Genomic DNA, 23,370 nt, shown 5'->3' with positions numbered 1-23,370 from the left:
CTGCTCCTCCCCCCCACCCCCCATGCTCTTTCTCTCTCTCTCTCTCTCTCAAAAATAAGTAAACATTAAAAAAAATGGCCACAGTCTTTTTTTTTTTTTTTTTTAAGCTTTATTTTGAGAGAGACTGTGAGTGGGGGAGGAGCAGAGAGAGGGAGAGAGAGAGAATCCCAAGCAGGCTCCATGCTGTCAGTGCACAGCTTGGCTGAGGGGCTCCATCCCAAGACCGTGAGATGATTACCTGAGTCAAAATCAAAGATTTGGATACTTAACCGACTGAGCCACCCAGGCATCCCAGGCCACAGATTCTTTGTAGCCCTTCTGATCAGCTTGACTCTGTGCTGCCATTGTGACTTGCTTTCACCAATAGAATTGCAGCAGAGTGACATTGTGTAACTTATGAGCTTCAGCCTCTGGAGGCCTTGCAGCTTCTTTTGTGCTTTCTAAACATGGTCACTTTGTGAACAAGCTTGAACCAGCCTACTTGAGGATGAGACGCTAGGTAGAGAGAGTGACCACTGGAAAAAGGCCCAGATTTCCCAGCTGTTACAATCATCTCAGCTGAAGCTGCAGATGTAGAGTGAGTTCTGCAAGCGCAGGTTCGTATGGAGCAGAAAAAACACTGAGCTGAGCCTAGATGACACTGCCAAACTAAGGAATGGTAGCAAATAAATGCTTGTGTAAGTCACTGAATTTTGGGTTGTCACTTAGTTTGTTACCCAGCAATAGATATGGATACAAACCTAATAATGCCCTCAATCTAGTTAATAAAAAAGCACTTCCAATGAACAAATGTTCATTGTACCTGGAAGTGACTTAACCCATGCCTAATGGGAGAGTGAATGGGTAGATGGGTCTATTAGGCATTGTTTTCCTTTGTTAAACAGTCTCATCCAAGTTCCCATGCTGAAAATGTTCACATTTCTCATAATTAGCTTTATATAATAGCTTTATTTGTCCAGTGAAAAAGAGATTTTTCTTCAGCTAGTGTTCCACTAAAAGACATCTTTTACCTGGCATTTTAGAGACAAGTAGTACCCATTTCTCTAATTGTCCTTCCTGTTAAGTATTTAACCATGGAATTTAAAGTCAAAGACAAGAAAAAAGGTTTTTTAGGCCAGATGTTAAGTGCTGAGAAAAACAAGAGAATAGAAAGTTTTTAGTTGGGCAACCAGGATCCCAATATAGTGAAAGTAAGATGTAAAAACAGGAAATAGGATGAGTGCTATACAAGTAGAAAAGGCAAGTCCATTTAAACAAGTTCAGGACCAAATCAATTTGGTTTTTGAAGCTGATTTGTGAATAGAGAACACCAGTTCTTCTAATTCTATGTTCCTAGTAGAGTCAGAAGTAAAAATCAGTTTCTTTTCTGTGATAGTTTAGTGGTATAATTCTTTGAATGTTTGCATTCCAGATTTCCTGTGTATTTAATGTACTATTTTCTTAATCAGAACTGTAGGTCAGGATCTCCATTCATGCTGTGATCTGTCCGTGGTACTTGGCAAAGCTCACTAGCAATGTGAAAAGATTCCCAGCCAGCCATGAAAGCACAGTTGATTTAAAGCTATCCGAGATGGTAAGAGAGCATGGAGCATGGAAATCACACTGGGACACTTGAGGTTGTTCAGCATTGCTGAAGTAAGACAGCAAGAGTATAGCATCTCTCTCTCTCTCTCTCTCTCTCTCTCTCTCTGTCTGTCTCTCTCACTCTCTCTCTCTCTCACTCACTCACTCACTACCCTAGCCCTGAGAAATAGTTTTTCCTCACAGAACTGTGTATAGCTGGATTCAAAGGATGTTCAAAAGAATTACGTGGCAGTTACAGAGTTTCCACGGAAATTGTTATTACCTTTGGAGGTCTTCAAAGTGGGTTACCTTTCTTTTCTGAGATAACATGTTTCCCACCTGAGGTTGAAAATTCTCTCCTTTAGACTTGTGATGGGTTCCCATATAAAGAGGCAGTATTGTGTAGTGGTTAGAAACCTGGGTGCTATCAGATGGGACTGCTCTGTTTCCTGATTATGGTGGTTGTTACACAAACCTATATGTATATTGAAATCCATACAGCTACAATGAACGGGAAAATAAGTTTTACTGTAAAATTAAACACACCCACAGGGGTGCTGGACATAGACTGCTTGGATTTGTTTGAATCACAGCTCCATCATTCATTAGTTGTGTGACCCTGAGAAGTTACTTATGCCTTAGTTTCCTCATCTGTAAATGTGGGTAAGAATAGTACCTCCTACATGGGGTTGTTGGAAGGATTCAACAAATGTATCTAAAGCACTTAAAACAGTGCCTGACTTATTATTTTTTATTTTTTTTTGTCTTAGTATGAGCAGGGGAGGGCAGGGGGGGGAGAGGGGGGGGAGAGAGAGAGAGAGAGAGAGAGAGAGAGAGAGAGAGAATATCAATCTTAGGCAGGCTCCACACTTAGCATGGAACCTGATACGGGGCTCAAACCCATGGCCCTGGGATCATGACCTGAGCTGAAATCAAGAGTCACACACTCAATTGACTGAGCCACTCAGGTGCTCTAGTGCCTGCCTTATTGTATGTGCTATGTAAGGGAGAGCTACTATTATTATTATAATGTAAAGGAATAAAAAGATAATATGGGCTCTCATATGACCACTATGAATAGTTTGAAATACAACTGCTATGAGGTGGTGCCCTTATGCAGTAAAAGGAGGAAACCCTAGAAGAATGCAAATGCTATTAAGCAAATTGAAGTCTTCTCTGTTGTTATATTCCAGGGGAGGCAAAAACCAACCAATCAAACAAGAAAATCCCCTCATTCTCCTAATTCATTCAGTTATGCCTGCTATTTTCCAGGGACTTACTGAAAAATTAGAAGGGATCTTGGCAATCTTTCACTTCCCAAATCACCTGATGATATATTCTCTAGCATATGTGGTTCTTTTATTTCTGTGGCCCATTTTTGGCAGATTTACCAAAGCTACTGGCTAGAGGTACTGATAATGTTTGCAATTAAGCACCATAGCTGTTGCATCTACCAATGAGAATATTAAGACCAAAGAAATTCTTCCTCCAGGTTGATTACCTAGAAGATAAATTCTGAGAATTATTTGGGAGGGAAATGGAAGCTTATGAAAAACAGGAACCTGGGGATCTAAGACATGGGTATTTTAAGGATGCTTTAGACAGACTTAGGAATATTCAGATCATGAAAGTCTTATACTAAATGAAAGAATAACAATCCTCTTTGACATGAAGGAAAAAATGAGGCATCATTCCCATATGATGTTAAAATATTAATTTTGAGCTGCCCCCTCCCACTACAGGATATGAATGGGGCAGATGACACGACACAGAGACATTAAGAGCAGGCGGAGGTGCTATCTATTCGATTCACATGAGTGTGAGGTCTTGTTTTTAATGTTTAAGCATTACTCTTTGACAGTTGAGAAAACAATCCCCCTGGGAGGAGGAAAGCAGCCAAGAGAAAATGGAACAGTCTGAGAAAGAATGGAAATGATTCTATTGCTCCACCAGACAGAGCCAAGTGGGAGGGAAGCCAGGATAAATGATCAGAGGCTGTCTACGAAACAGCTCGCCTCAGCTTGAGCGCTGGGTGCCTACTCAGTGAAGCAATCACAGCTCTGCCACGGCTGGCACAGCTGGAGTTCCAAGTTAGTCATCTGCAGGAAACTGGCCTTGATCTCCATTTTGTAAGAAGTGTCTGTATGCTCAAGAAACACAAGTGTACACGATTGCATCTGTGCTCCACTTCTCCTTGGTTGTCATGGGAAGTGAGTGTTGCAAGTAACATAAACAAATTTAGACTCTGGGGAACTACACAGTAAAGTTCTAATTGCCATTTATGGTGATTAAAAATATGAAATGTGTTAAACTATGTTTCAGTAACTTTGAAGAAAATGCTGTTTCAAGGAGGGGAAAAGGAGAGATAAGGTATAACTTAAAAAAAAACTTTGAGTTTAATGTTACAAAGAAGTCAAAAACTTTTTTTTTTAATGTTTATTATTTTTGAGAGAGAGAGCATGAGCAGGGGAGGGGCAGAGAGAGAGGGAGACACAGAATGTGAAGCAGGCTCCAGGCTCTGAGCTGTCAGCACAGAGCCCCATGCGGGGCTTGAACCCACGAACTGTGGGATCGTGACCTGAGCTGAAGTCGGGCTCTCAACTGAACCACCCAGGTGCCCCAGAAGTCAAAAACTTTTTGATGGCACATCTTTTACTTCTTTTAGGTGTCATGAATACAAAAGAGGTGACATGTTAAACACCACAAAGCTGCAGAGCTTGTAAATGATCTAGCATGAACTTGCTCAATTCTTTTCTAGCCACTCAAAACAATCACTGTTCTGTGGAAAAGTGAGCAGGCTGTCCTGACATTTTGCCATTAATTCTCCTCTTTACTTATTCCTGCATGTTGCCATAGTGTAAATGATTAATGATTCAATCGAAGTCTCCATACTCAGATTACTGGATTAACAAGTATCAGTAAACTGACTAAAGCTCAGAAAGCAACAGTGATAGAACTTTAAGTAAAATCTACTGCGGAGCAGTTGAATATACCAGCAATGATCCTGGGCTGCATTAGGTGGCAGAATATGGAGTGAATTAATACAGATCCTAGCAGAAGTCCTCAACTGTCTAGGCATGTGGCATCCTGTTTGTGGTATTGGAACCACTCTTTCCTGGCTTTCCTGCCTGTTTTTGCTGAGAATTATGAAGGGACTGAGAAAAATCCAATGTTTTCCTCTCGTACTATGGGTGAGAAAATGAAGACCTGAAGAAGTTAACTAATATAACCAGGGAAACTAAACTTGCTTAGTTAATTTTGCTGTTTGAAACTTCTAGCAAGGTACACTGAACATCTGCTTCAGTCAAGCTTTATGCAGCAAAAGCATAGAATTTTAGAGGTAAAGGAGATCTGAGAGTATAAATTATGAACATTTAAAAACCGAATCTCTGTTAATCAAGAGGCCAAAAACCTAGAGAAAACAAGGAGGAATGTTTTGCTTTCTAAAATACATATTCAGGGGCGCCTGGGTGGCGCAGTCGGTTAAGCGTCCGACTTCAGCCAGGTCACGATCTCGCGGTCCGTGAGTTCGAGCCCCGCGTCGGGCTCTGGGCTGATGGCTCAGAGCCTGGAGCCTGTTTCCGATTCTGTGTCTCCCTCTCTCTCTGCCCCTCCCCCGTTCATGCTCTGTCTCTCTCTGTCCCAAAAATAAATTAAAAAAAAAAAAATAAAAAAAAAAATAAAATACATATTCAGAAGTTATCAGAGTAATGACAGCATCAGTTCCTAGGTTCTCTATTTCTACACAAATGCCAAATTTTTAGCTTGTAAAATTAATGATATTTCATTTCTCCAAAATAAAAATGAGAAATTGATTTTCTCAACTGGGAAGCCACCGCCCTCTAGAGGGTGGGCTTGGAAGCGTGAGGGGTACTTTCGTTTGTCTCTATGACTAACGGGTCAGGGGGAGAGGTTACTGGCATTTATTTATCTGGGGATGAGGGATGCTGGCATTCTGAAATGCAGTCTTACACACTAAAGATCTCTGTTCCCCAAGATGCCAATAGTAGTTACTTTGAAACGTGATGAAAGTGAGATCTATGGTTTTTACAAGTTGAATGTTAAAATGCTAACCATTTATTGTAAGCGGTTTTAGTGAGATGGGGGTTAGGGGATGCTTGTTGACAGAGAACATGGGTATGTCTACTAATTTTATGCTAAACCTTAGCCTACAGGAAGTTCATGGATCAGACTGCATTTCAGGTCAGCCTTTCCCATTAGCATTTCTCTTAACATTGGGATCTGGTACTTGACTTGCCAATTGTTCACTGTACACGGCTATAGCGCTACTTATCGAACTAGGAATAAAAGGTAGATTTCTGACTGATGTAATGTTATACAATGTATATAGGCGGATGTTGATAAAATGGTTAAAAGTGCTCTGATAATCGCAGAACAGACTTTGAGTGCCAGAAGGATGTAACCTGAATCTTAAAAGATTCTCAGGTAGGATTATGTAAAGGTGAATGTTTGTTTCTCCAGTGTTTATTCTCCCTTAATAATAATCCAAAATAGTCTCCATCTCCTCCAACATCTCCCAGCTTTCATGTGGGTAGGTAATGACCATATAACTTGATCAATAGACAGTATGAAATGTGTGCAACTTCTAACCTTTCCCCTTTCCTCGAAATAGGGAAATTGTGCTCTTCACTCACTTTTCCTCTTTCCACTTGCTGGGAAGGGATGACAACCTGAGCAACCATCTTAGACCTAGGAATGAAGCCATGGAGCCTTCCACCAGCTGCATACCTGGATGACTATGTGGAGCAGAGGCACCCATTCATTCCTGTCTTATTTGAGCCCATTTATTTTGGAGAAATCCTCTTTTTGCCGTTTTTTCATATGCCAACTGCTTTGTTGCTCTCTCAACTAGACTCCAAGTAAGAAATGACATCTGGTCTTTTTTTTTTTTTAAGTTTATTTTTTTAGTAATCTCTACACCCATGTGGGGTGCGAACTTACGACCCTGAGATCAAGAGTTGCATGCTCCTCTGACTGAGTCAGCCAGGCGCCCCGACATCTGGTCTTAATAAATAGTGAGAGAAACTTGAATGTAGCTGAACTCCTTTTGAGGTATATTTGGATGACAAATACATACATATACACACCCTACAAAAAAAACAACTTGTATTTACAAACTCAATACAGTACAAACAGGCACAGTCCTTGGTGGCTTAAAGGGGGCAAAGAAAGCTTTATTATAGTTATGTTTAATACAACTTAACATATGTAGTTATGTCCAGTATAGTTAATATTTTCAGTGTGAACAGGGTCAACTTCATATTTCTATCTGTTTTTCTTCTTCTGCAGATTGTACACAAGGGAAGGAGGCTTCTTGGTTTTATAGGCCACACTTCTCTTGATGCGCTCGCCTTTGATGTTAACGATATATGGCAAGAGAGGGGGCCGGACCGTCAGAACTGTTCCTTGAGGTGTATAGCCTCGGAGACGCAGTCTGTCCTTAAACTGAGGTGTTACTGCAACCCAACCTATGCAGGCATGTGATAGAACACAAAATGGTGTTAGCAACCATCTTATTAAAAATGTCAACCCCAAGCTCAAAATGGAGCACCAAAGGAGGCTACTGGTCTCTTTCACTTTATTTTTTAAGAAAGCATACAATGCATTTATGAAAAGGTACAAATTTATTTTCAGAGTAGGCTGCATTTAATGAATAAATTAGTATATTTCTTTTCTTCTTTTTTTTTAATGTTTAAGAGAGAGACACAGCGTGAGTGGAGGAGGGGCAGAGAGAAAGGGAGACACAGAATCCGAAGCAGGCTCCAGGCTCTGAGCTGTCAGTAGAGAGCCCGATGCGGGGCCTGAACCCAGGAGCCGTGAGATCATGACCTGAGTCGAAGATCATGACCTGAGTCGAAGTCGGATGTATAACCGACGGAGCCACTGGTGCCTCTAAATTAGTTTATTTCTTAAAATCCTCAGTTTATGTCAGATAAATGCACATTTCTATAAAAATACCAGTAAGGCCACTTAATTCACCTTTTAAGTGTATTTATTTATTTTGAGACAGAGAGCATGAGCAAGGCAGAGAGAGAGAGAGAGGGAGAGAGACAATCCCCAGCAGGCTCTGTGCTATCAGTGCAGAGTTCCATGTGGGGATGGATCTTACAAACTGTGAGATCACGACCTGAGCCGGGATCAAGAGTTGGGTGCTTAACTCACTGAGCCACCAAGGTGCCCGTATTCACCTTTTAAAAAGTGCTTGGTGTACAATTACCTGCAGAAGAAAACTTGATGTCAGCCACTGCTTCAGATTCCCCAAGTCCTTCGTTCAATGTAATGTCTTCACCAACAAGAGGAGGAAATCCTGCCATTCTTTCTTCTCCACCCATTGGAACCTGCCATTGAAATAAAATGATTGTTTGGAAGTTCAAATTAAACTGTCCATAACTCTAATATTAAGTAAAGCACTGATACACTAGTTATGTAGAGGGATCAATAATAATCTCAGCTATTGAAAACCCCAAATCACTTCTAGTTCAAATGAAAAGCATGGGAACCCTGTGACGAGATAAAGCCTACAGATCCCAGGACGTAAGAGCTGCATGTGAGTATGTGTCCAGTGGTAACCTCCTAACAGCAGAATCTTATTTTACTAGTTTACACTGTTTTTATAGCCCTCCGTAAAGCTTCACAGAGTAACACTGGGCAATTAAAGTAACATCCTTCAAAATACCTTAGGTCTCATAGGCCTGGCTGGCCTCAAAGATTAATCCCTGCCTCATTACAAGTGAAGGGTACATGTGCAATGGGTAAGGTTTAGCTTCTGTTTATAGATGTGTCCATGAATGGGAAGTAACTGGATAATAACTTATTTATTAATAAATCTTTCTCTGTTTAACACCAGGGACACAAAGATAGATGTTACAATATGGTCCCTGTGCCCAAGGAGATCAGAAGGTGGAAATAACATGTAAACAAATTACAAGGTAAGAAATGTCATGGGAAGCATCTATCAAGTACTACAGTTGAGGAGGAAGAAGTAATGAATGTTTTAGTCAAGGAAAACCTTGACGAAGCAGCAATATCTGAGGAGTATCTTGAGATAAAGTTGAAGTTACTCAGTGGAAAAGTATTCCGGGTTAGCATCATGTACACAAACAAGACAAAGGATGATGAATTCAGGGAATTGTAGTTGAACTGTCTAGGGTATGTTAAGTCTGTGTATATGTGTGTGTCAGTGATGAAGCTGTTGGTTTAGACTTCTCAGTAATGTGAACTACCAAGGAATTATAAGTAGGAAAAAGAACAGAGATAAGAATAAAAAAGAATACTGTGATCTGCTTTGTATTTTGGAAAGATCTCTGTAGTGCAGGGTTTGTTAACCTTGGCACTACTGACATTTTGGGCTGAATAATGCTTTGATGGGGGCTAGAGGGGAAGGCTGTGAGGCTGCAGAATTGTAGAATTGTAAATGTCCCCTGGGGGCAAAAGTCAATCCTGCATGAGAAGCCACTGCTTTAGTGGCTGTAGAGGTATATTTGGGGTGGGGGTGGGAGGAGGGCAATAAAAGCTGGAAGCTAAGAAAATACTTCAGGATCTCAAAAACAGCCTAATGAAAGATTACAGCTTGAACTGGGAGGCTGTATTCAGTGATAATGAGAAGGGAGGGCTGACTTGGATTTGGGAGGTAAGTAAGAAAACCAGGAGGCAAGAATGAGTCTCAGAGCACCCCCCAGAACGTTTCCCTTATTGGGAGAGAAGACAGGGATAGTTGCTTTGGAAAGCATCAGTGATGTCCACTCTGAAAACTATACAGATGCACAGGGGCAGAGAACGACAATTCATTTTCAGGAGAGCCATGTTATACAAACTACGAAGTTTCCTTCCCTGGAAATCTCAAGCTGTATTTGAACTCATGTATTATTGTTTTACCTAAAAAGGAAGCAAATTTAACCGGAGAACTAAAGTCTTTTAAATGCAGAAACACCAACAGATCTATATTGCTGATTGCCTTTATATATTCACCCATCCTACAGGTCTCTGGAATATTAACTTTAGGGCAGTTATGTCAATGGAGTTTTTTGGTTTTTTAAAAATTTTTTAATGTTTATTTGTTTATTTTTTTTAATTTTTTTTTTTAACGTTTATTTATTTTTGAGACAGAGACAGAGCATGAACGGGGGAGGGTCAGAGAGAGGGGGACACAGAATCTGAAACAGGCTCCAGGCTCTGAGCTGTCAGCACAGAGCCCGACGCGGGGCTCGAACTCACGGACCGCGAGATCATGACCTGAGCCGAAGTCGGCCACTTAACCGACTGAGCCACCCAGGCGCCCCTGTTTATTTATTTTTGAGAGAGAGAAAGAGAGTGTGAGCAGGGGAGGGGCAGAGAGAGAGGGAGACACAATCCAAAGTAGGCTCCAGGTTCTGAGCTGTCAGGACGGAGCCTGACACAGGGCTCAAACTCACCACCCCTGAGATCATGACCTGAGCCTAAGTCAGACGCTTAACTGACACCACCCAGGTGCCCCTGTCAATGGAGTTTTAATTTCAGTCTGGCTTTCTTAGGAAATACAGATAGAAAGAAACATTTACTTCTCAAGTCAGGTTTATTTTTATCCTCTGTGGAAAGCAGTGTATATTGTGGGTTCTGGCTTACATTTAGTTGCATAAGCACTAATCAATACTAAACCACCTTTGCTGGATGCACCTGGTATTTGTGTAGATGTGTTTCATCATCATCACAAACACTCACGTAGCAGTTACAACAGTGCCCTGGAACTTAGTTCTCGCCACAACCTTGTGATGTAGGTACAACACAGTGTTACACAGCTTTGTCAAGTGGTGGAACAGAGCGAGCATTTAAACCCAGTCTGGCTCCAATAATCTAAATATTATACATTATACATTACCAATGTCTGTGTCAGGTCTTATTTTTAAAGAGCTGAAAACAGTTCCCACTCAGTACTTGGTGAACTTTGTAAGAACAATTTCAATGATACAGGAAGGGACAAATGTGGACTGCAGAGGATGGACATGAGGAGCAGGAGCAAGCTTGACAGTAAAAAGAAGGAATAAATAAGCAGGACACTGAGGGATACTGAATTTCTTGTTTTTGTTTTTGTAATTCTTTTTAATGTTTATTTTTGAGAGAGCGTGTGTGTGCAGTGCATGAGTAGGGGAGGGGAAGAGAGAGGGAGACGTAGGATCCGAAGTAGGCTCTGTGCTGACAGCAGAGAGCCTGATGTGTGGCTTGAACTCATAAACTGTGAGATCATGACCTGAGCTGAAGTCAGACGCTTAACTGACTGAGCCAGCCAGGCACCCCAAGTTTTGTTTTCTTTCTTTCTTTCTTTCTTTCTTTCTTTCTTTCTTTCTTTCTTTCTTTCTTTCTTTCTTTCTTTCTTTTTTTTTAAAGATGAGAGAAACTGGATGCGCCTGGGTGGCTCAGCTGGTTGAGTGTCCGACTCTTGATTTTGGCTCAGGTCATGATCTCATGGTTTGTGGGACTGGGCCCCACACTGGGCTCTGTACTGACAGTGCAGAGCCTGCTTGGTATTCTCTCTCCCCCTCTCTCTGCCCCTCTCTGGCTTGTGCTGTGTCTCTCAAAACAAATAAACTTTAAAAATAAGATTAAAAAAAAAGGTGAGAGAAACTGTAACATACTTACAGGTGGAAGGAAGGAGCTGGTAGCGCAGGAGTAAAGAGGCAGCATAATCTCTAAGTAACTGGGATTAAGAACCTGGGAGGAGAGCTTTTCCATCCAGACCAGGACTTCTCAACCATGCAACTACTGACATTTTGGATCAGAGAATTTTGTTTTGAGCATCTGTTGTGTGCATTGAAGGATGTCCAGCATTATCCTTGGCCTCCACCCACTAGACGCAAGTAGCACCCCCCCAGTTGTGAGAACATCTGTAACTTCTCTTCCCTCAGCATTATCCAATAAACTTTCTGTGATGATGTGACTGCTGGGCAGTTGAAAAGTGGCTAGTGCAACTGAAGAACTAAATTTTAAAGTTTATTTACTTTTAATTAATTTAAATTTAAATGGCACTTGTGGCTATTGTATTGGTCAGTGTAGTTTAGAGAAAACACAAGTCTGTAGCTATTCTAGGATCAGTCCAAACAACATCCTTTTCTTCTACAACCCATTTTACTTGCTAGTCAAAATCCTCAACCAGAACAGGTGAGGAGGCAGCTAGCTGATTGTATAACAAAGATGGTTATGTCCAAGAAAGGATTTGTTAGCAGGGCTGTGGGACTGTCACAGTGGAGGTTAACCTAACCGTGCAATCTTCAAAGTGTGTTGCCTCACCTTGAGTAATGTATGACCGGCATGTTTCTTATACATAGTATCTGCCTTGTCCAAGGAAGTAATGTGCACAGGAAGGAGGCTGGAAGCCACAACTGTAAACCAAGCTGACTGATTTCCCTTAAGAAAGGAAGAAAAGAAGTTATTTTACAGAATGAAAAACTTGCAAAACCAGCACATTACAATGTACAATCAATAAAAAAAAAAAAATCAAGCTCCTTTTATAAGTAAATGGATATGTAAATAAAGTATAAGTAATCTATAAGGAAACATAAGTAAATGTAAGTAAATGTTCTAATTGTCCCAGTGTAAAGCTAGGTTTAAAATATTAATGTTCTATGGGTTTTAATGAAACACAAAACCCAAGAAATATGCTATAGCAATAACTTGCAAGTTGCATTTAGTGTTGTTGGATACATCCACATTTCATTTCCCTTTTTCCTCACTTTGGGAAAATACGGAAGAGTTCTATAAATACTCTAAAATCCCCAGAATAATGCTAAGTAAATGAATACTAAACAAAAAAGTACATACATAAATGTATACATTTCATGGGATATAAAGGAGTGTGACGGGTGCAGGGCTGGTTCAGTTGGTGAAACATGTGACTCTTGATCAGGGCATTGTGAGTTTGAGCCCCACATTTGGTATTAATATTACTTAAAAAGAAAATCTTTATTTTTTTAAAAAGAAAATCTTTAAAGCAAAACAAAAAAAGAAATGTGGGATTTATTTAATGCACACTAACCCTACACCTAAGGTTGGACCTATGATTTCCATGTGAAACAATACCACAGGATAGGTACAGTAACTTTTCTCCATGCCAAGTTGTCTGGGGCATTTAATATCCTAATGAAGATCTAGTTTCTGAGACCTACTAGTTGTTTTTCCTCCCCATTTCTTTTTCCCAAGTTTTCATTATGGACATTTTCAAACAAACAAAAAGCATACCAACCTCCTCAACAGTCATGATCTAGTTATCAACATTTGCCAGTCTTGTTCACATATTTGTATCCTTAAACTAGTCATTTTTTTGTAAAATTTTTTTTAATGTTTATTTTTGAGATAGAAAGTGCGAGCAGGTGAGAGGCAGAGAAAGAGGAACAGAAAGAGGGAGGGAGAGAATCCAAAGCAGGCTCCGCACTGTCAGCACAAAAAGACCCATGTGGGGCCTGAACCCACAAATCTCGAGATCACAACCTGAGCTGAAGCTGGATGCTCAACTGACTGAGCCACCCAGGTGCCCCAGTAGGTCATTTTTTAATGGTGCAGACTTTTCTTACCTGCAGAAAATCAATGCGGCCTATGGCACCCAAAAATAGAACCATTCCTGGTTTAAGCACAAAAGTTCTTGGAACAATGGAATGTGTTGGCAAAACAATATTTACTTCTTTTTCTGTTAGAAGGTTTAAAACCTGTAAAGCAAAGGGTAGATTTTTTAGAGAATTATTACTTTTTAAAAAAACGTTTATTTTTGAGAGTGCAGACAGGAGAGGGGCAAAGAACCGGGGCAGAGGATCTGAAGCAGGTTCTGTGCTGATGGCAGCGAGTCCAATGTGGGGCTTGAATTCCTGAAGTGGGAGATCATGACCTGAGCCAAAGCTGGAGGCTCATCCAACTGATGCACCCAGGTGCCCCAAGCATTACTTTTATTGAAGATATTATATATTTTGATTTACCTCTTAGGTAAAAAAATATTTCGGACTTCACAATAAACCAAAACATGTCAGAATTTGCTGCATATAAAATTGCTATATTCATTCTGTCTAAATCAATTTATGGATGGCTCTACTCTTGCTTCACAACTTAATATTGAGTAATGGCAAAACAACTTTATGGGAGTATGAGACTTTCTATGTGAGCAGCATCCCTCAAATGTCAAAACTGGTGTGAACTGAAAACAACTGATGAGTCAGTTCCAAGATGGCATATATATGCTCTCCATCAAGGCTTCTGGGGGGCAGGGGGTCAGCTAAAGGTAAGGCAAAATACTACTTATATCCCAGTGCCAAGTATGCATGCATTAAATGCAAAATGGTCACCTCATTCTAGGAGCAGGTAAAGAGTTCTGAAGAACCTTTTTCTGCATTCTAGTCATTTTATTTCCCCCAAATGCTCAGCAAAAAATGAGAAAAAGTTATGAATCCTCTGGCTGCTTCTTCTTCTTCTTTTTAAAATGAATCCTCTGGCTTCTAAGGATGAAGAGTTCCTAAAGAGACTAGAGAAAATGGAAAAGGAAAGCCAAGAAGAACAAGATTTTGGTAAGATTTAAAGAATCAAAATCTGATTAAAAAAGAGCAATATTATGGGGCATCTGGCTGACTCAGTCAATGGAGTCTGTGACTCTTGATCTCAGGGTTGTGAGTTTGAGCCCCATGTTGGGGGCAGCGATTACTTAAAAAATTTTTTTTGAAGAGAAATATTAGAGAAGGTAAAAAAAAAATGGATAAAAAACTTTTGTGAACTTGTTTAAGAAAAATAAGGAAATAAAGAATATGTGAAACCTAGACAGCCTCACAAGAAAATACATAACAAGGGGCTGCAAATACTTTTCCTCAGCATTTCTGTTTGAAAAAAGCACATTAAAAGCCACCTGCAGTAAAGAAACCTTTTAACACTTTTTAGCAGAGCCTTTAATACTTTTATTTCAAAACAGAATACCTTGAATCAGTTTGGGAAACACTAGTTTAAGGCATCTAATAAATGTATCAATAAACTGACACAGAAGCAGACTGCCAGAGACCTTTTAGTTCTAAAAATTTGAGGGTCTCATTCTGCTGGCTAGAATATTTAGCAAATTCTTGCTTTTCTATTTGACAAGAGGGTATATATGATGGAAATAACTGCTATCCCTGAAGAATACATTGGTGAAGTGAAAGTGCTGGAACATTACCAGAAAGCAATCCAGTTGCTCTGAAGTTCTAGATTGTGAAGAGACAGGTGACAAGCAATTACTGTGGGAGTGCAAAAATGTTAAAAAAATCTATATGATTCTGTGACATGGGACACGAAATAAGAGTATCATTCTGATAACAAAACTGTTAAGTGATCCACATAAGGCAAAGAAGGAAAAGAAGCTAAGACACCAACGTTGTTTCACAGGCATATAGACATAATTAGGCGATTCAGGAACTTGGGTCAGTGACCAGATTCAAAGGAAACTGATTAATAGATCTGTTGTAAGGCTATATCCTGGATGCATACCAGTCAATCCAGGACTTGGATGATTATCAAAACTGCAAATGAATAAAAAGTTGTGAGATTTAATGAGTGTGTGGAATATAGGCTAACTTTAATGAGATAAAACAAAGTTGCCCAGGAAATCCTGCAATTGGATTAAAAAGATGTATTAAGGGCAGGCACCTGGGTGGTTCAGTCAGTTGAGTGTCCGGTTGAGTGTCCGACTTCAGCTCAGGTCATGATCTTGCAGTTCATGAGTTCAAGCCCCACATTAGGCTCACTGCTGTCAGTGCAGAGCCTGCTTAAGGTCCTCTGTCGTTCTCTCTGCCCCTCCCCCACCTGCATGCTCTCAAAAATAAAACATTAAAAAAAAGATGTAATAAGGGCAAGAGAGAGACGATAAGCCTATTCTCTCAGGGAGAAGAGCTGCAAGAAACAGACAAATTATCTGGATTATGTCAGTGCAGTAAATGTTCAATGTTTTGTTGGATGAACTAATGAAGGTGAACAGTAGAGTGAGGAAGAGACAGGACATTACCCATTAAAGTAGTTCAAAGTCTAGCAAGGGTAACAGGCATTTAGTCCATACAGGTCCATTTGAAGAACAATAGGTACAAGTTACAGGGAGACTGTTCAGCTCAACCCAAAGAGTAGGTCAAGGCCAAATGGGGTTACCTTGGGAGATGAGGGGACACTGCTTCAGCTGGTGGTGAGTCACTCCTTACTTTAGTGTGAGCTGGATGGACAGTTTTAGAGGGAATTCAAGCATAGAATAGGTGGCTAGACTGTAGTGATATTTACGCTTTCTTCCAACCTCAAGATCTAGGATTTTATAAATGTCTCCCTAATAACTAAGGTAACAACAACAATAACACAAATATGTTGGCAGTGAAGCCTACCAAATGGAATACACATCTTGATGGCAGATAGATCACCCTGAACTGCTTCTAGGAAGGAACGAGAAGTGAGTCTGAAGTGAAAGAATACATCCTTTCCTGTGTTCTGACAATTAAGACAATACTTGTGCAATTGAAAGTATTTCTAAAAGACAACAAATACATACACAATTTTCTTTTGTAATTCCAGGGGTGTCATGAAACCAGTGGGCATCTTTCACATCTTGTGGGGTCAATTCTATTCGTTTGGTGGATTTATCTGCAACCATAACAGGTTCATTTCCCATGTCAAAAGCAAGGGAATCAGCATCAAACTGAAAGGCAGCTTCATCCTTCTGTTCTTCTGAATATAGGAATGTTCTTCCAACTCTTCCTAGAACAAGTTATAGTTAAGCTATTAGTCACTCCTTTGAAGGTTTTGACTCCAGACAGATAATTCTTATTCTTCTTACTTGCTTCAAACAAGTTACTTAGACTAAATACGGTGTACAGAAGCAAGACTACAATGATACCCTTGCCCTCTTTTCAAAGGCAGTGGGAGTCAGACTCTTGCAATGGTCAAGTATGTGGCTAGCTGTGTACACCAGGTGGGGGGATGGGTGGAAAGTGCTGCAAATCAAAATATTTAAAAGAAAAAAAAAATTTTTTAACGTTTTATTTTTGAGACAGAGACAGAGCATGAACAGGAGAGGGTCAGAGAGAGAGGGAGACACAGAATCTGAAACAGGCTCCAGGCTCTGAGCTGTCAGCACAGAGCCTGATGCGGGGCTCGAACTCACGGACTGTGAGATCATGACCTGAGCTGAAGTCGGACGCTCAACCGATTGAGCCACCCAGGAGCCCCAAATCAAAATATTTTTAGTAAAGGAGGGACAATCTATTTTTTTGTTTATTTTTGAGAGAGACAGAGCATGAAAGGGGGAGGGGCAGACAGAGAGGGAGACACAGAATCTGAAGCAGGCTCCAGGCTCTAGGCTCTGAGCTGTCAGCACACAGCCTGAAGTGGGGCTCGAACTCACAAACTGTGAGATCATGACCTGAGCCGAAATTGGTCCCTTAACCGATTGAGCCACCCAGGAGCCCCAAGGAGGGACAATCTAATTTAAAGCTGCTGCATGCAGTCAACAACCTGTGCTGGTGGTCTGCAAGGAGAGGGTGCTGTTTCTTAGTGAAAATGCTTCTACTGCTGACAGTGGTTGGTGGGCAGTTACTGCAAGTTTCCTTCCCTGGATTTCTCCAAGTATCAGCACAGTGAACTCTGGGTTTCCAAATAGTAGCTTTGCCTCTAAAGGGGCCTCTTTGTTCCAGAACTGGGAAAGTTCCCAGTCTCTTCCCAGTAGCCACAGAAACTGGCTAGCCCCAGACAGCTGTATTCCATGTTGCTCCACAAAAATTTTTAGCATAGCCCCGACAAGAGTTTTCTTTTTTTTTATTTAAAAAAAAAAAAAAAAAAAAATTTTTTTTAACGTTTCTTTATTTTTGAGACAGAGCATGAACAGGGGATGGTCAGAGAGAGGGAGACACAGAATCTGTAACAGGCTCCAGGCTCTGAGCTGTCAGCACAGAGCCCGACGCGGGGCTCGAACTCACAGACCGCGAGATCATGACCTGAGCCAAAGTCGGACGCTTAACCGACCGCGCCACCCAGGTGCCCCCGGCAAGAGTTTTCTAAAGAAGATGCTTACCTACTACATAACCGTGCTTTTTCAAAAGATTAAGTTGATGTTGCTCTTGCTGACTAAGATCTTCTTCAGCTTTAGTTGCATCTTTTTTAAGCCTTTTTTGCCTTTCAAACATCCTGTAAGGTGTTGGGTTGCAAATAGGAAACTTCAGAAGGTTTAATGTAGTACCTGAAATACCAAAAAATAAATATGTTGTTATAAACATTATAAAAGAAGAGAGAATAAGGGGAGAAAAACCTACATTTTTGAGGAGCTACCTTGTCTTGGGTACAGTGATTTACTTCACGGAACCTTTGTGACAACCCTCTACAAAATAATTCTTACTTTTACAGATGAGGAAATAGGCTCAGAGACTGGCTCAAAGGCTCAACCTGGAGTTGAATCTCAAATCTGCAGACCTGCTTTTTTTTCCCTTCTTTTCATTTTCACTGTACTATCATCAAGTATAAGAGCACTTCTGTGTATAATTTAACTAAAGTCCTGGACAGAGAAATATGGCCCATCAAAGCTAAACACTGGTTTCAAAGGAACAATGAGGCAGTTTTGCCAACTGTTAAATACAAACAGGGTCACAAAAGGACCTGTTTTGCAATTACAGAAGTTTCTTTTTTCCTTTTTAATTTTTTTTTTAATGTTTATTTATTTTTGAGACAGAGACAGACCATGAACGGGGGAGGGTCAGAGAGAGAGGGAGACACAGAATCGGAAGCAGGCTCCAGGCTCTGAGCTGTCAGCACAGAGCCCGACGCGGGGCTCGAACTCACCGACCGTGAGATCATGACCTGAGCCGAAGTCGGGCGCTTAACCGACTGAGTCACCCAGGCACCCCTACAGAAGTTTCTTAAAACCACAAACTTGAGGGGTGCCTGGCTGGCTCAGTCAGTGGAGCCTGCGACTCTTGATCTCAGGGTTGTGAGTTCGAGTCCCACACTGAATGTAAAGATTACTTAAAAATAAAATTAAAAAGACAAACAAAAACCGAAACCACAAAGTTGACTTTTTCTCTCAGAGTCACATCATATAGCATGAGTGAATTATTCAAATGTTAAATGTGTATAGTATACTGATCTTATGAATAAACTTAAGATATGGAGAATAAGACTGAGAGGGTGGAGTGAGCTTTAGAAAGTAAAAGAAGGAAAAAAAAAGTAAACGAAGGACTTTCCAGAGAAACATACAAATAAGTAAAGCTACCGGAGAAACTTCTAAGAGAGCAGGAACTCTTGCTTTGCTCCCCGGTTCATCTACAGTGCCTAGCACAGTGACTGGAACATAGAAGTGCTCTATGAGAAAATTACTCTAACATATAAGTTTCCAAGCACTAGGCTGACACAAAAGAGAGGTGTGACCAAGGTAGGGAGAGAATTTTTAAAGGGAAGACTCCAGACAGCCCTTGGTGGACATTAAGGAAGGATATACTAGGTGGCCGCGATAAGACTCTCAGCATCTCACAAAAGGAAGGGGACGGGCCTCCTAAGGCTCACCAGGCCAAGAGGAGATGGTGGCTCTGTCGATAGCTTCAGCGCCCTTGGCGATGCAGTAATCAGATTCTAGGAGCGTGTTGAAGAGAGTGGACTTCCCAGCGTTGGTGGCGCCAACCAGGTAGACGTCGCCGCGGTAACGCCAGGAACGCTGAAGCACTGAGATCAATTCTTCGATTCCGTAGCCAGTCTTGGCGCTAATTAGCCTCACGTCCTTGAGCACCGTACGGACCCTGGCAGAAGGCTTCGAATTCTCCTTCTCGTCTCGCGGCCCGTCCTCCCCAGCGTGCTGTAGCCCTCGGTGGCTAGACAGCTGAAGGAGCCCTGCGCGGGTACAGTCGTCCCACAGTCGCTCCCGGAGCCGCTGCAGGTAGCCAGGCGCGTCCTGGGGCAGCAGGTCCACCTTGTTCCCCAGCACGATCAGTTGCTTGGGGCCCACCAGCGCGGGCAGCTCCGGCAGCAGGGGGTCAGGCAGATCCAGAAGGTCCACCATGTAAAGCACCAGGGCGGGCCCCGGCCGTCGCAGCGCTGCGCTCACCAGCTCTAAATACTGCTCGCGGTTCATCTCTACGCGCAGAGCGCGCCGGTGGTGCACTAGGAGCCAGCAACGCTGGCACACGGTCCGCGCCAGCCCGCCGTCGGTCTGCGCCGCTGCGCTGAGGAACTTCTCGCTGGGGAGGTAGCCGGGCACGCCGGGATCCTGGCAGTGCAGCTCCGCTCCGCAGCCCGAGCAGTTCAGGCCGCTGGGTGGCACCGTCGGGTCCGGGTGTCCCACGACCGGGTGTTGTCGACTCCTGTCCCGTAGCTTTTGCCGCCGCCGCTCTTCCCGCCGCTGCTGTTTCTGTAGCTCCTCCTCCTCTTGCCGCTGTTGCAGCTCTCGCAGTTGCTCTTCGAGGGTCGGTGCGGGCTCGGGCTCCGAGACGTACTCGGGGAACAAAAAATGCTCCTCCATGTCAGTTCTTCCTTCGTAATCCCTAGTTGCCGTTGAGCCACGAGAAAGCCTACGTCCCAGGTTTGATGGGTGTTGGGAGGAAGAGGCAGCCACACATCTCTCGAGAAGCTGCTCCTGAGTGCCATGGCGCGCTACCGTGGGAGCAGATCGCCGTAAGAAGGGCCACAGCCGCCTGCAAGCCAGGCGAGCAGGCAGCATGGGGAACACCGCCACGGGTAAGGGCGAGGGTGGAGTCACGCGCGCGCAGGCGCACTGAGGTCTGAGGTGCGTGTTAAATTCGAGACGTAAACCCTGGACTAGCTGAGGGCTGTTGTTTGTCCGACACGTTTCGTCTCTTCCTTTCGTTTCTATTCCTGTGGGTTCTTGAGATGAAGGATCTGAGGCCTGGAAACCCATTCAAAGCTGCGGCAAAAGCACCGGCGACCTAAGCTGAGCTGGGTGGGCAGGAGGCTAGCGGGCTTATTCTATGCGCCACCGCTGGCGCAACCTTTTAATGAATCACGTTTTTAAAAACTTGTTTTTTGGTCCTTAAAACTGCAAAGAAAAATCGAATGCCGCATACTCATGGTCCCATATAAAGCCTTTTATCAATACATCTTTTTGTTTCTTTTTTTCCAGGTGTCATCGTGCAAGGATATAGAAAAATAAACTTTAAATGGCATGCGCCGACTGTGAGAGCCTTTCTTGCAATCAGCCAGAGGAAGCGATGGCCCATGACTTGCGCGTGCGCAATTCTAACCCTTACCTAGGCTCGGCCTACCACTTGCGCAGGCGCAGATCTTACGTTGGCTTCTTTGTGGGTGGCCTCTGGCCTGAAAAGGAGAGCATTCTGGGAACGCCGGAGACGGAAATTACTTCGCCTCACGCTCGAGCGCCGGCGGCCGTCGCTCGTTTTTTTCGGATTTCTAGAGTTAGGAACTTGGAAACCCTTTGCCAATATGTATGACGCGGACGAGGGTAGGTATCTACTCAGAACACTTCGAGGCGACCCATCTAAGGAGGGAAAAGTGGGGAGCTGAATTAATTGAGAATTTGCGGCCTCCTTCCAATCGCCGCTTAAGTATTCCCGGTCATGCCCCCCAAAATTCCCCAGGCCGGGTACAAACCTGGGATTATGAAAGATAGAGGGTGCAGGGAACGTAGCATTAATGTCCCTGGTCAGGTGAGTCTTGTTCTCTCTGCTTTCTGCTCCTGGGTAAGTCTGATACGCCGCTTTTCTATATTGAAATGGCGCGCAGAACAGTTAAGACAAATTCCGTTGTTTGTACTTTGAAGCAAAGGACTCCGTTTTTGATTTCCCCCAGGGCCCCAGTGATTTATTGAATAGTTGAATTTTTGAGTGTCAGCCTGTGCCAAGTATTGTGCTAGGTCAGGAAATACAGCAGGGTCAAAGAATATAGCGTGTATGGAGGGTCGGGGAGGTGAGGAGGGGTTGGTCTCTTTTGGAATTCCTTCATACTGTCAAATGACTAAGTATATTGTCCTAAAAGATCTTTAAATTTCTTCTTCCCACAGGATGGTAGTTTTCAGGTGTTATGTATTTTATTGAGTGGGATCAATATGTATTTTTTCTTTTCACATGTAGAATTCTTAGTCAAATCTAGTGTATTTTCATTATGAATTTTTTAGTATTGTTGTGATTTTAATGTTTGTTTATATTTGAGAGGGAGAGAGACAAAGCACAAGCGCGGGAGGGGCAGAGAGAGGGAGACACAGAATCCCAAGCAGGTTCCAGGCTCTGAGTTGTCAGCACAGAGCCCCACGTGGTGCTGGAATCCACGGACTGGGAGACATGACCTGCTCAGAGTCCTACGACTAACTGAGCCAGCCACCCAGGTGTCCCTCATGTATTTTTAAAGTTCAGTCTTCCATTATTCACAGCTTCTATTTCAGACTTCACTTTTTTCCGACTCCCAGTCCTGTGGCCACCTCTCATGTTTCTATTTCCGCAGCCACTTCATGGAGAAAAAGAAGAGCATAAACTCTACTGTTTAAACTTCTCTGTCTCAGATCTTGAGTCTACAAATTTATAAATATCTTTATTAGATTTCTTAGATTAGAAATTAGATTTCTTCTAGCTCAGAAAAAAATTTGAAGTTTTTTTAGTTTGACATTTTGAGTGCATAATGTATTCTCATTAGAGAATTAGATTTAGATTAGATTTCTTCTAGCTCAGAAAAAAATTGAAGTTTTTTTAGTTTGACATTTTGAGTGCATAATGTATTCTCATCACTCACAAGGTAGAACATATAAAAGTATTAAAGGGTAAGGTCTTAACTCTTGTCCACGATCTAACGTGAGTCCCTTCCACAGTAGGTAATCTCTGTTCTTAGATTCTCTCTTCAGAGAGCTTTATGCATACTAAAGCAAATATAAATGGGATTCTGTTGTCTACCCTTTTACAAACAAAAGGTAACACTCATACTTTTCTGCATTTTTTGAGATATATATAGCTCAATAAATACATATATTTTATATATATGTTTTGTATATATGGGATATTCTCATGAGCACCCTCAGATTTTTTCACACCTTCCTGGTTTGTCTGGGTATACCGTAAGTAGTGTTTTATTGATGGGTATTTGGGTCATATCCGGTCTTTTTCTGGTTCAAGTAGTGCTGTTGTGAATTATCTTGCACTCGTCATTTTGTCCAATGCAAGTATGTCGTTTGGAGAAATTCCTAGGTACAGAATTGTCAGCGTGAATAATACACATTTTAACATTTTGTTAGCTGGTGCCAAGTAACCACTATAGTGATTGTACTAGTTTATATTCTCATTAGCAATGTATAATAATCTTGTGGAAAGAGAGTTAAAGGTATTTCATTTATCAATTCTGCTCCAGCATTGAGTCTACATCCCATATCTGCTTGTGCCCTTTGATATCTTTATTAGATAATGCCTTCATCAGTTTTTAGACACTCCTTTTCACCTGGCTTCTTTTTCTATATGAAATACTAGATCTCTTGATCTCAAGAAAACGTTTGTTTTTCTGTTTGTCCTTAAACTCTTTGTTTACTTTTCTTCTAATATTTTACCTTTCTCCTTTCTTTCACAGCTAGTCTTCTTAAAAAAAAAAAAGTTTCCAATTCCCATTTTTTAAATTCTCAACCTGTTATAATCTAATTGTGCTCAAGCCACTACATTAAAACAACTCTTAGAATGTCAGTGACTTCTCAAGTGATAAATCAGAGGGATTTTTTTTTTAAACATTATCCAAACCCAGGGTGCCTGGGTGGTTCAGTTGGTGGAGTGTCCACCTCTTGATTTTGGCTCAGGTCATGATCCCAGGGTTGTGGAATTGAGCCTTGCATCGGGCTCTATGCTGAGCGTGAAG

At 41.9% G+C, this 23,370-nt stretch overlaps 2 protein-coding genes and 1 long non-coding RNA gene across 5 annotated transcripts in view; 2 read left to right on the top strand and 1 right to left on the bottom strand.

Annotated features, from left to right (window-relative positions):
- Positions 1-86: 86 nt before the first annotated feature.
- On the top strand, positions 87-7,143 carry LOC147581983 (uncharacterized). Its single transcript, XR_015250434.1, has 2 exons — positions 87-1,573; positions 6,197-7,143. It is a non-coding gene; the product is annotated as an uncharacterized LOC147581983 (long non-coding RNA).
- On the bottom strand, positions 6,738-20,230 carry NOA1 (nitric oxide associated 1). 2 transcript variants are annotated; one of them, XM_025922008.2, is made up of 7 exons: positions 19,084-20,230; positions 17,603-17,767; positions 16,085-16,290; positions 13,125-13,256; positions 11,845-11,961; positions 7,802-7,922; positions 6,738-7,052 (listed from the first exon to the last, which is right to left on the bottom strand). In XM_025922008.2, exons 1-7 carry the CDS (start codon positions 20,228-20,230, stop codon positions 6,850-6,852), a joined length of 2,091 nt encoding a protein of 696 aa, XP_025777793.1. In that variant the 3' UTR covers positions 6,738-6,849. The 2 variants fall into 2 exon arrangements, with proteins under 2 accessions (XP_025777793.1, XP_086561100.1); XM_086704974.1 differs by lacking the exon at positions 11,845-11,961.
- The window catches only part of POLR2B (RNA polymerase II subunit B), a 43,176-nt gene continuing 39,915 nt past the window's right edge, over positions 20,110-23,370 (top strand). The window contains exons 1-2 of one of the 2 annotated variants that reach the window (XM_086704970.1): positions 20,110-20,247; positions 20,651-20,989. In XM_086704970.1, coding sequence (XP_086561096.1) covers positions 20,971-20,989 — 19 coding nt within the window. In that variant the 5' untranslated portion in view covers positions 20,110-20,247; positions 20,651-20,970. Of the gene's footprint in view, positions 20,248-20,323; positions 20,471-20,650; positions 20,990-23,370 lie in introns of those variants that run through there. The other variant, XM_025921316.2, reaches the window with a different exon arrangement.

The sequence above is a fragment of the Puma concolor genome, chromosome B1, assembly GCF_028749965.1.
Source record: "Puma concolor isolate L17-30 chromosome B1, mPumCon1.1.hap2, whole genome shotgun sequence".
Taxonomy (NCBI): Eukaryota; Metazoa; Chordata; class Mammalia; order Carnivora; family Felidae; genus Puma; species Puma concolor.
This window is presented reverse-complemented; position numbering and strand designations above follow the sequence as displayed.

Bases quoted from the DNA above. Each gene is read 5' to 3' on its own strand.
- NOA1 (XM_025922008.2), bottom strand. From the start codon at position 20,230: ATGCTGCCTGCTCGCCTGGCTTGCAGGCGGCTGTGGCCCTTCTTACGG. The intron at 17,768-19,083 runs GTGAGCCTTAGG...TTGGTATTTCAG, and splicing joins CACCATCTCCTCTTGGCCTG to GTACTACATTAAACCTTCTG. The intron at 11,962-13,124 runs GTAAGAAAAGTC...TCCTTTCTTAAG, and splicing joins GCCGCATTGATTTTCTGCAG to GGAAATCAGTCAGCTTGGTT.